General features: G+C 40.6%; 1 protein-coding gene across 3 annotated transcripts in view; it reads left to right on the forward strand.

Moving 5' to 3' along the window:
- LOC137788816 (trichohyalin-like) overlaps positions 1 to 12,626 on the forward strand; it is an 88,064-nt gene that overhangs the window by 3,360 nt on the left and 72,078 nt on the right. For all 3 annotated transcript variants that reach the window (XM_068581925.1, XM_068581927.1, XM_068581926.1), the window contains 2 exons: positions 421 to 570; positions 9,702 to 9,772. In XM_068581925.1, the coding sequence (XP_068438026.1) occupies positions 421 to 570; positions 9,702 to 9,772 (221 nt within the window). The remainder of the gene's footprint in view (positions 1 to 420; positions 571 to 9,701; positions 9,773 to 12,626) is intronic.

A 12,626-nucleotide genomic window follows, 5' to 3' on the forward strand; every position in this document is an offset into this window, starting at 1 on the left:
GATGGATTGGTTTAGTGCTGGACCTGATGTGTTGTATTGGCCATTGGACATAATCATAAACTACATTCAGTTACCACAAGTGGATATTGAAGGGAAAGTTTTTAACTTGACAAAGTTTCATTCATATTTTGTCCATGAAGACATGTTTCCCTTCAAGCACACGGAGCAGCTTATCAATGTAATTCTGAAGAAAAACTGTTTTTTTTTGTTTCTGAGAGTAATCCATTATTTTCGATGCAAAAAATATTTACTTTGTTTACTGCTCTTCTGTTTAACGCAGGACATATTGCTTGTTAATAATTTGACTGGCTCAATAAAATGAAACGATTTGTATTGTAGTAGAAAACTGCTTGGATATACTGCCGGCTCGTTAAAACAAAGCAAATGAACTACTCTTTGATCCCGCTGTTATTCTTGCAGAAGAAAGTGAATTTCCTGCGGTCTTATGTGAATGACCTTACAGACCAGAACCAGGTGCTGCTGCAGACCATTGAGGATCTGCAGAAGGAAGCTGACTACAACGTTTCCAATTGGGGAATAAAGCTCTGGGCCTCTGATCGGATTTTGGATGTAAGTTTTTTCGGATTTTTTCTTTTTGTATTTAGGTTTAATAAAATAGTTGGCCCATCATTGTTTTCTAAATGTATTGTCTTGTATATTTAATTCCTTGATGTATATTTGTCTTCAGAAGAACAATCTGCAAGTTATACAAACATGGTTTCAATACATAAAGAGCATTATACGATTTAGAAGACATGTTACACAGTATACCCACAGTAGCAACACATTTAAGATTGCCACAACTCCCACTGTGTTTGCTTAAAGTAAAATTAAAATCTGGCTCAGCATGTTCAAGTGAAACACTCCAAAGGTTTTCAACAATAATTTTAGGTGAAAACCCAACTCATGTCCTTTGGAAATATACAAATGTAGTATTAATATATTTAGTATTCTGTGGAGAACTCTGTTGACCTGTCCAGGTGTACCCTGCCTTCACCCCGCGTGACACTGAATAGGATAAGCGATTTTGGATAATGCATGGATGGATGGATAGAGAAGCATATGTCAATAGGATGAAATGTCTACTCATAAACCCAATCTATATGAAAATATCAAACGGGCATTAACACGGCAGAATTTATACAACATAGAATAAACAAGAAGGAAACATAACTGCTCATGGCTGTTTTTTTCTATTCTGCTGTATCTATCTCCGAGATCCTTTCTTTGTGCACACTTCTCGAGGCCAAGGCCCCTTTAACTTCACAGATTATAATCGGTAGGGATCACACTGAATATGGTTCACAGTTAAGTGCATGAAAAGCCCTCATTGTTTGTACAGAGCGGGATCCGTATAGAATAACATATAGAGAAGCAATTGGGACAAGCATGGAGCCATTCAACAGTTTTCTGTTTTAAGTGGGAGAACGTATTTGCTGAGACTGGTGTTAAAGATGCACCAAATTCTTCAGGATGGATAAGAAAAGAGTCAAGCAGAGACGCATCCCCTATTTTTTTTTACTTTTATTGTTTGTGGCTCCAAACATTCTGGAGGAGACCATGAATTCTCAGTCATTGCTAGTCAACTGGAGATGGAAAGCTGTGCGAAAATGCTATAACCTAGTTTTTAGTTTTGTTTCCAAGATTACATCAAGCCAAGGCAGGACTATAAAGACATCACCACTTGATGTAGTGACTTTATGGTATTGTTCCATTTCAGTTATGGCCAGACTTCCATCAATATTCGCTCTTCTGAGTGGATTTTGCACACGGAAAAGTAATTATGGCCTTTTATCCATCAAAGTACTTATCTGCTATTATGGAGAAGGTCAGAGGGATGTGGCTTTGTGTGCTCTCTGCACTCGGCACAAAGATCATTGTAATACAACGCTTTGCAATTCTTAAAGCTGTCCCTTTCTAACTTTCATCATTCTAAAACCAATTTATTATTGTGTATGTAGTTGTTTGTGACAACTGCAGCTTCATTTGACCGACAAAGAGACACAGTGTGCGGGAACACTGTCGTACTGTCAACCCATCTCCTGAGCTTTTGAATCTCCATTTTCACCCATCTTCAACGATGCTCTCACTGCTCTCACTGTCTGTTTAAGTTACTTTGTATGTTTTCAGGGTCTAGATTGGGAAACAAATACAAACAAATGGACTGTTTCACTCAACAGTCTATTAGGATAGCCAGGGGACAACAGTGTGTTTCTGCTCTGATGTCCATAATGTGAAATCCAATCAAATGAAGAGCATTTAGAGCTACTTATGGACCGTTCCACCATGTAAACGATGCAATGAGCTCTGTAATAGGAGCTTGGCTAACGTCTGATTGAATCGTAGTGTATGGTCTTGTTGATGCTCAATAGGGTTGAACTGTAATGGACACTAAACAGAGTTTGTTTTGTGGTCATAATATCATGAAATCCAAGGCTTGTGTTCTCTTTTCTCGACTGCTTCAATTAGCCTGTTGTCTATTCGTCATCCATCAGCAGACGGATGTAGCATCGTCATGTTCCCTGCATACAATATAAACTTGAATTAAACAGTACTTGGTGAATACTACTAAATATCTATTTTGACCTGTGGTTTCAGTGCAATACCATCCGTACGCACAAGTTCAGGTCAATAGGAAACTCATTGGAGAATCACTTTAAAATGCATTCAGCGTCTCCAATTTTACATAACCAAGAAGACACTATTGTACTCGCTTAATAAACTCCAACAAATTCCAAATTTAAAGTTATTTTAGTAATTTTGTGGAAAAACAACCAGTAGTAGTTACAAAAGTCATGACACTGAGGTTCATTTCATCCGGTTTAGTAGGTAGTATTCATTGACACAGTTTACTCTGGAATAGGGATGTAGATGTATTGTCCTGGTGAGAGCTAAACTATAAAACAGCATTGTTTCACACAGAGAATATTTGGTAGCTTTCCAAACTTTGGAAAAAAAGAAATATGGAAAATGCTGAACTTTCTGTTGAAATAAAAAACATTATTATGAGCGCAGAGTTTTTGAAGGTTCTGGAAAACTTCCTCCAATCATCTGGGCTACACTCCCGTTGGACAGTTTTTTTGGCAGCTTACGGATACGTAATCACGTAATGCAATAAAATTGTCATTTTATTGATCTCGGTAGAAATATTTTTTCCCATTGCTTCATTCCAGGCAGGTCAAAGGCGCAAGGGCAGCTACAGAACTACTTCTGAAGCAGCTTTTGTTGGCCAGATGCTCTTAGAAAGTCCCTTTCCTTTCAAAGACACAATAAGGAAAACATAAATAACCATGCTCGAAGTTAATATGTTGTTTTATATCGTCATATTTTACCACGGTAGGCTGCAGATGGTAAGACGTTTGATTTGTCGGTAGTTGTTTGTCAGAATCTTTTTTTTCTAGATCTATTGGTTATTTTTTGTCTGTGTGTGTGTTTGTGTGTTGGGTAGATTTTTTAATTCACAAAGTTTAGCCCCTGGGCTACAGGGCAGTACGGGGGACTGTGAAGGCCTGGGAGGGATCAGCGTAGATCAGAACAGATCAGGAGGGATCATTTAGGCTCACTGGGCCACTCTTTGATCCACTCATCCTGTCATCTCTCCATTCCCACACAATGCTCAAATCATTACCATACCAGCATATTCAAAAGACCTATGCGTTGGTAAACACATTTTGGAGGCTGGTGCTCCGTTGTGCTCTTAAATTAAAGTATCCCATTTTGTTAGCCTTCCTTGTTTGTAAGAGACAATGTTAAAAAAACCTAATTCATTTGGTCTTATTTGTATCTGAGAAGAAACGTATGTGTGATAACAAGTCACGACTACAAATTTGCTAACTGGATGCCGGGAATGTCTCAAGCTGTGATGAGAGTTTCCAATTTTTTTTTGTGTGATTCACAAAGTGACTATTTATGACAGCCCTCATAAACCACAGAACAGGGGCTATTAAAATGCTCAGGAACCAAATGAGAAAATTGGCCTCATGACTTAATCCAATGCTCATGAGAACATCATTTTTCCTGTCAAGTGGAGCACCCCTCTATAGCAGCACTCTTAAGACCCATTAGAAGAAACCAGCACATTAAAGAAGTAGCATGTGAGCGATGACGTCACCTTCCTGGAATGCACAGAAACAACCCTCTTTTCAGGACGATCACAACTTCTTTAATTCATAGTTCAAAATCGGACAAGCATTACAGTTAAATTTGTTGCATGTATACCCTTTTTTTTCTCCAGGAATATACAAATAGCATTTTCCAGAACTGATTAAAAACATAATTAGGCTTGTGGTCCTGTATACTATTCACGCCCTGCTCCAAACCCAGCTGACCCTTCAGCGTCGGGAGTGCTCTGCTCAAGTCAATGAGAGAAGGTGGAAACTCAATTCAGGTCTGCAATGAAAACAGTCTCTGAACTGTGTGACCTTCATCAACCCTCTCCTCTCTCACACACATTTGCTTGTGTAGCAGCTGCTTGGAGGAAGAGCAGCAGTGAGCGTGAGGAAGGGAGATCAGGAGAGGTCAGGAGGGTGGCGATGGTTGACTATGCTAATGCTGTTGTTAATGACTTTGCTGTGAGTGATAATTGATCGTCTTCATTACCATATTAACTTCTCTACCCCCAACCACACCCCTACCCATCACCCCAACCCAAGTCTCTCTCCACGCAGTAATGGATGCCCCCGTTTGATCCTTCAAATAATGAACTAATTAGCTTAATTAAAATCAATAGAGGTGCCAATACCGGGTTGGACAGCTCAGGGATGCTGTCTCTATCTGCAAGGAAAGGAATTTTCAGAAAGAGGTGGTGAGAGAGGATGGATGGCAGGAGGTAAGGGGAGTAATACATAAACAACAGGAAGGGTGGGAAAAGGTGAGAATGCAAGGGTAAGAAAAGACAGACACACAGACAGGGACAGACGGGGAAAAAAGAGTGCGCACTTATTTGAAAATATGGTGGGGTAGGTACGAACACACAGACAATGAAGGCATGGGACGATAGGAGTTGCAGCTTTAAAGATGGTAAAATGTAAAAAAATGAGTGGACAAGGGCGAGGACAAGAAAGCACGAGAGAAATATCCCAGAAAAGGAGGGAGCCACGGAGAGGGGAAACTAAACGAGAGAGAGAGGGCGAAAGAGGTTCCTAATGCTGATTTATGAGTGCTTGACGGTCGTTAGCTGGAATAAATGGCTTGTAGGAGTGGCTGCAGCATTACTCCCTGTACAGGATACTAAGTGCATTGTAAGGTCAGCCGTAAGGCCAAACTTGCATGTAGTGCTCTGCCCTTGTAAACCTTTTGTTAATATATCAGCCAGACCTGTAACTAGTCCATCTGATACACCCGGATGACTGGGGCTCCTGTCTGCTAATTATTTTTATTTCACTTTGATTTTGAGAGCAACACAAATGTTTAGTGGACAAAATGTATAGCGTTGGACGACACAAAAATGAAAAACACATCTTGGGTTTGGTGTGAATGTAATTTGGTAAAAGGTAGTGATGAAGCAATTAATCAATTCATTGATTAAATGATTGCCAGGAAACTAATCAGACAACGTTATTCACCCATTAATCATTTAATCACATAGAAGAAGAAGAAAGTGCTAGTTTCAGGTTCAAATGTCAAATCTTTGGTTTTGCTGGTTTTTCCAGTTTTATAATGTCATGTGAACATCAGATATGGATATGAACTTGAACACTGTGAAGCAGAAAATTTGAATGTTCTGTCATCATTCTGTCATCTGTGGTCAATTGATGAATTAAACAACAACAAAAAAACAGATCAAAAGTTAAACACATCTTATTCAAACTCAATAGAGACAAAATAAAATGTGTAAATATAATTTATAGTATATTTGTTAGTCTTACAAGTCAAATGAACGAGTGGACTGTGTGACCACGACTACAATCGCTTAACAATCAAGTCTCGCATCTCTGTTGTTAATATAACTCCCGCTCTGCAGACTCCCAGAGCGGACAATTCGTTTCAGAAGATGTCGTAAGAAACAGATTGTCAAATGAAAATTTTGATAAACTTGTGTGGTTATATAAAGTATATTTATATAAAGGTTTGAGTGCATTTTGATACCACACAGTGTCTTTTCAATACGACACAGAAGAAGCCCTGAATGTAAGGCTGCAGATGTTTATCATCATAGTTGCATCACGTTACACTTGCATCAAGCTCACCCTAACAAAATTAAAGTCCACATTTTTAGTACACACTCTCTAAACATGCAACCCCTGACATAGAACGAGACACTCGCGTGTTCCTTCCAGTCACCATCACCACGAGTCGCATTATCTTATTTATTTTTTTTATTCCTCGCTCTCTGTTGCGATCTGGTGACTCACGCACACACGTTGCTGCTTTTGTTTTTTCTCCTCTGTTGCTTTCAGTTGACCTAGCTCCAGACAAAAGGAACGGGAGGGGAGCGGGAAAATGGAATGATTGCGTAAATGGCTGGCTATTTTCAGATAGAAAAGAAACACGGAAAGCGAAAGTGAGGTGCGGAAGACGGGGAGAAAAGAAATAAGTAGGGAAGAGGAGGCGAGGGTTGAGGGGCAAGTGGATGAGACAGGAGGAGACAAGAGAATGTGACGAGGCTGGAAACAGAGGGGGAAAGGGAAGAGAGGAACAGGCAAAAAAGGAGAAGAGAAAGTGAAGCGATTCTGCAAATGACTGCAATAAGTCGGCTTTGTTTGTTTGTTTGTGAAAGTGGAAGTACAGCTGCCGTTTGTACTTTTAATATTATATTATATAGTTGTGCAAGTACGTCTAACAATGAACAGATCCACGGGCACAGGATTCCACATCCCTGCTGTCTGTACTGGAGACTGCGATGGGATTCAATTTTTAAAAGACTCAGTGCGTGCTTGTTATAGATCGAGCACCTTCTATGAGAACTCATTGCATATGCCGGTTCTGTTTGTCTGAAAAACAGAGGGAGAAAACTTCGTTGTAACGAAGATGTGATGCAACATCCATGTAATGCGCTCTCTTTTCTCTCACCCCTGCACTTATTTTTCTCTCATTCATGCACTCTGCTAATTTTGACCATTACTTACTCACCACTCTTTAATGGTTTAGTTGTATTTAAAAAAAGAAAAAAAAAAAGAAAACAGCATTCACAGACAATCACATGTTAGCCCTCCTTCTGACAAATGACTCTTGAGTGTGCCGTGGTCATAACCTTCAGTAGGCTCATTATAATAGATTGCAGGCCTTTTCATAAAGCTGAGGCCACTGGTGACAGATTACCAACGGGATGGACACACACACACGCACGTGCACGCACGCACGCACACACACACACACACACACACACACACACACACACACACACACACACACACACACACACACACACACACACACACACACACACACACACACACACACACACACACACACACACACACCGTGATCCATAATGAGACCTTATTCCGGACACTCAACCCCAGCTGCCTGTAAATTACAGCCGCCACTCTGCCATACATACTTAATCAGCTAATGTTGTTTTATTCCTTTATTATTAATTTGCTCCTGTTTCTGATTTATCTAAAGCACCCTGCATCACACCAATATTTTGTCTCCTCTACAGTTCAGAGAGGCAGCGAGAGGGAGTCCATGTGCTTATTCATGTACTTAGGGGATTGCATCTGTAATGAATGGACTGGCTGTTTAGGCATACACAACACAGCCTACTACTCACCTTAATAATGGAAGCAGGTCGTAACTCCTGCTAACCCAAGGGTATATAAGGCATGCATACACAGACACACACACACACAGACACACACACACCTTCACGCGCCCAACCACACACAGTCTACCTGTATTAGTCGCTGACCTCTATGTGTGCCAGGTCCTCTCACTGTCACATTGCAGCTGCATTATAATATGATGTTTTGTGAGTGGGGGAGAAAATTGTGTGTGTCTTTTGTGTGTATAGCTGATCGTCTTTATGCTTTTTGGTTGGGGGACACACACAAGGCCACTTTATTTATATTGATAAGATATACTACACATGTTGTGTACTGTTAGATGTAAAAGGTGTTAAACACATATGAAACTTATCAGTGAAGACTGCACAGTGGAGGAACAAGTCTGTCTGTGCTCATCATTTGTTGTTTCCTGTATTGTTAAGTGGTGTCCTAAAAAAAAAAAAAGACTAGTTAGCTCGACAGTTTTAAAGGTAGCCTGTCCGGCTGTATCGCGCATCAAATATTAACTTCACACATAATGGATTCAATCTCATCTTTCCATCCGCATCGGCTCCTCTTTTTGGATGCTTGTGCGTGCTGTTGTGTGTGTAATTTAGTCACTCCCCCGTATCCTGCATTCACGTGAAACGCACAGTTGCACACATACCCATACTTAACACTAGCGCATGCATAATTGAAACACGCACAAGCGCATACATAAAACGGACACACACACACACACACACACACACACACGCTCACACACGGGGCTGTGTGTTGACCTGTGAGTCATTGCTGTCAGCATTGATTTCCTTTTCCCAGAGTGACCCCTGTCACCACAGCGATAGAGTGGCCGATATTTCACCAGTACGGCCGGGTCAGTCTCTCTCTCTCTCTCTCTCTCTCTCTCTCTATCTCTTTTTCTATTAAGCCACCCCCCCTGTCTCTTTCTTTAAGTCTGACTTACCTTTACTTCGCTTTTTCTTTCTCTGTTTATTTTCTCTTTTAAATAGTCCGATGTAATGAAAAAGCTGGGTCACCGTCACTACCTCTCTTTTGTGGTCCATTCAGTTTTTTTTCTCTTATGTTTCTCTATGTTCTCTTTTTGTACAGATCCAGTATGAATTGACCCCTCAACAACAGTTCTGACCCATATTATTTGCTCGTCCTCCACAAACCAATGTTCATTACCGAGAGATACACAGGCGGACAGGATAATGGCAGGGTTGTTTGAGTGCAAGGAGCTGCACTGCATCTGGGAATGAACAGAAGACTGTGTGTGTGTTTGTGTCCGCGTGTCCACTTTTATCTAACTAAACTAAACTGTGCTGTCTCTTCATCTCAATGTCCTTCTTTCAGATCAAGTGACATCCTGTGCCTCTATTGCGTCAAATGTATTTTTTTTTTTTTGAAATCTCCACAGAGGACAGCCAAATTATTAAGTCATTAGAGTAATCGTATTTCAGATTTCATCTTCAATTCTTTCCTCTATATTTGATTTTGTCAGCTTTTTGATTTGATTTGGGTGATTTGTATGCCGTTGGCCCCGTTTTTGAAAATGAGCAAAGCAGAAAGTGGAGACTTTTTTTTCTTTCATCAATTGTTCATGCATACAGTTATTTTTTACTTTCTTGTCCTCCGCCCCCCGAGACACTATTACCATGTTTCTCTGGTCATCAAGAGGCAAATTCCAAGCAATTAGTTCAATTATATCACAGTTTAGAGCACTTGAAGAAGTTTTTAAAGAATGTTTTTCTTTTATTCAGCATGAGCAGTGTCTAATTGATAAATTGAAGTCAAAATTGCATTTCACAGCAATTAAAGTATACTGCATGTTTCCCTTTATATCATTTTATAACATATTGTTCAGCTTGGTATAATGTTCTCTGTGCTAATACACATTACACAATCTCTCCATGTCCATAATACACGAAGAAGCATCGCAGCACATGCCCCATGTGACTAACTCTCTATGCCATCTTATGTCTATCCAAGGTGTCTAAGGTTGATCTGAGGACTTTGTTGGTGGACGAGCTTGTCGGCCCTGCGTCTCACGTCCCACACAGGTATGGAGAGATATAGTCAGATATAGTTTGCCAATGTTATAGTGATTATTAGTTACTCAGCAGCCCTCCTTGTCAACAAGGATTTATTTTTTTTTCTCAGGAAAAGTTTACTTTTGACTGAAATAACTAATAACTTCTTCGTAATAACTTCACGAGTCGACCACACACTCTTACACAGGTCCTCTACTGCAGAGAGAGGTAACAGAGTTGGCCTCCGGGGCTCTGTCTGTCTGTAGGGAGTTTGAGCTCCTCAGGGACTCACTGGAACACCACTGTCCCCATGGCAATATGCAAATTCCTATATGATATTTCCCACCATGCAGTGCTCCAAGGCCCCTAAAGACTTGTTCTGTTTCTACTTTAGACCTTTCTGGAAAGACAGATTCTTATTTTAAGTTTCACACATTTTGACAAAACTAATGAAAGAAGCATTTTCTGAATCTAAATCTGCATGCTCATACATATGTACCTAATCCAGATTTTTGCCATTGCACGCGAGACACCTGAACTCACCAGACCGGGGAGAGGTTTGATATGAAAATGAATTGAGTTCCAATAATCCACATGGCTTGCTGAATCTTAAGTTACCCAGTATAATATCGAGCACACCCTGTGTCGGTCTACCAAAACCATCCTGCAAAAAAACATTAAATTCAATTGAAATTGGCTCTACTCCTCCACTACGACTACTACTACTACTACTACTACTACTACTACTACTACTACTACCTCCTCACATGAACTTTCCATTGGTCTCTTGTACTGACAACATATAAAGTACTATAGTTCTGCCAAGTGCTGTATCCCACAAGTCAACATTGTAATGTTTAGTGTGATTACATGAATTTAAAAACCCAATACTGTTGCAGTCAGTACAGTTTTTTGAAAAGCTGTTGTACAAAAACGAAGAAAACTTCCAAATATGGTCGGAAGTAACCAGACAGTAGTTTGACAGCCTGCAGTGCAGTCAATTAAAGCACCAAGCGAAGCAGGAAAGGATGGTCTGGCACAATGTGGCGCAGTGGAGTTTGTGGCTATACAGGGTTTCTTTGGCATTTCTGCAAAAGGCACTGAAGGGCATGATGGATCCTCAACCAGCGCACTCGCTGTCAGAGACACGGGGATTTGCATCACACCTTGAGCGTTTTAAATGGCTGCACATATAATAATAATTCCAAAAAAAGAAAAGAAAAAAGAAATGAGTAAATCAGGTCTCATGAAATGAGATGACAGGCAGGTTGAAACAGTGGGTGAGTGTGTGTGTTTCTTGCCACCAGCGTCAACATTAAACACATCAGATTGAAGCCACCCTCCAGGGTAGCATCACTCAGCCAGGTGTGTGTGTGTGTAAGTGTGTGCGTGTACATGGTGAAACCTAAGTCTTTTATCTACTTTTTCATTTCCTCTGTTTTTTTGTTTATCTACAGCTTTATTTATATATTTCTGCTGAAACACACATGCGCGTGACACACACACACACACACACACACACACACACACACACACACACACACACACACACACACACACCGATCTATCGATGTATTGATGTGTGAGTGGGTGTCAGTTTCTTTATTTCCCATCTCCCTCCAATTGTTTAATTATTTTCCCTTCGTATAATCTCCTGCAGAGTTTTTTACTCTAGAGTTAACTCGAGTGCTGTTTTCCTTTGCCAAAAGCAGTCAAATGCTGAAAGTTAGTTAGGTTAGAAAAAATAAAGCTTTGACAGAATATCCTGATTCTCATTTGGGAAAGGTAGGAACTTAACTTACTTCACACTCCGGCAGTATCCCTCAGTGTAACTGTTCTAATTCAACTCCAAACTTTTCTTTGTTAACAAAAGTGATACGATATTTAGGCTTCGGAGACTGGAGGTTCATTATTGTTAAATTATTATTTCCCTCATGACTTTGCTTGTTTTTCTTTTGTCCAAATGTTTATCTGACAGTCTCTCGACTCTTTCCTTACCATTACAGTGGCGGGTGCACATCTCTCTCTCTCTCTCTCTCTCTCTCTCTCTCTCTCTCTCTCTCTCTCTCTCTCTCTCTCTCTCTCTCTCTCTCTCTCTCTTACTTTCTTTCCCACTTCTCTCTCAGGACGTGAGGAGGATATGTCTCTTTTTCTCCATATTGACTTTCCCAGGTCAGGCTCCTCTTCTCCTATTAGGCCAAGCTAACTGATCAATACGCAGGCCTGGTGGGCTGCTGTGTGGACATGCAGACAGGCATACATAGCGGGCCGTGCACAGGCCAATTGCCACGCTCATTAACACACACACACACACACACACACACATTGCAGGTCATCTACCCAATTGCACACGCTCATACATATAATTATATGTACGAATAATAATGAAAATAATAATGTATAATAATAATAATAATAATACTGACTGTAGATGCAATTTCCACCATTCCTACAATCTGTGATAAACAAATTGCAAATTCATAAATCAATCAATCTGTTATGTATGAATCTATAAATCTTCATCCAGTTGGTTGCTTCTCTGTCAAATCTAAAGATGTAACAAACTCCTCCTCTCCTCTCAAACCTTCTCCTCTCTTCTCCTCCCCTGCTGTTTTCCCAGCTGGTGAATTGTGACATCTGCAGTGCTGCATGGATAAGCAGCTGCCAGAGATGGAGGGGTGGGAGCATAGAAGACAATTCAGGAGAGAAGTAAAGGGGGAAGGGGGTGCCAAACGGAGGGATGAGGGGCACTGACAACCAGCAACAGTTCGGTGTACAGCAGGGGGAGACAGGATTGTGTGTGTGTGCTCGTGCATGTGCACATACTGCGTGTCTATGTGTAAGAGTGTACTATCTGTGAGTGTGTGTGCGATGGCAACGTGCC

Source organism: Clinocottus analis, unplaced genomic scaffold (genome assembly GCF_023055335.1).
Source record: "Clinocottus analis isolate CAN_PGR_092001 unplaced genomic scaffold, fCliAna1.0.p SCAF_18, whole genome shotgun sequence".
Classification (NCBI taxonomy): domain Eukaryota; kingdom Metazoa; phylum Chordata; class Actinopteri; order Perciformes; family Cottidae; genus Clinocottus; species Clinocottus analis.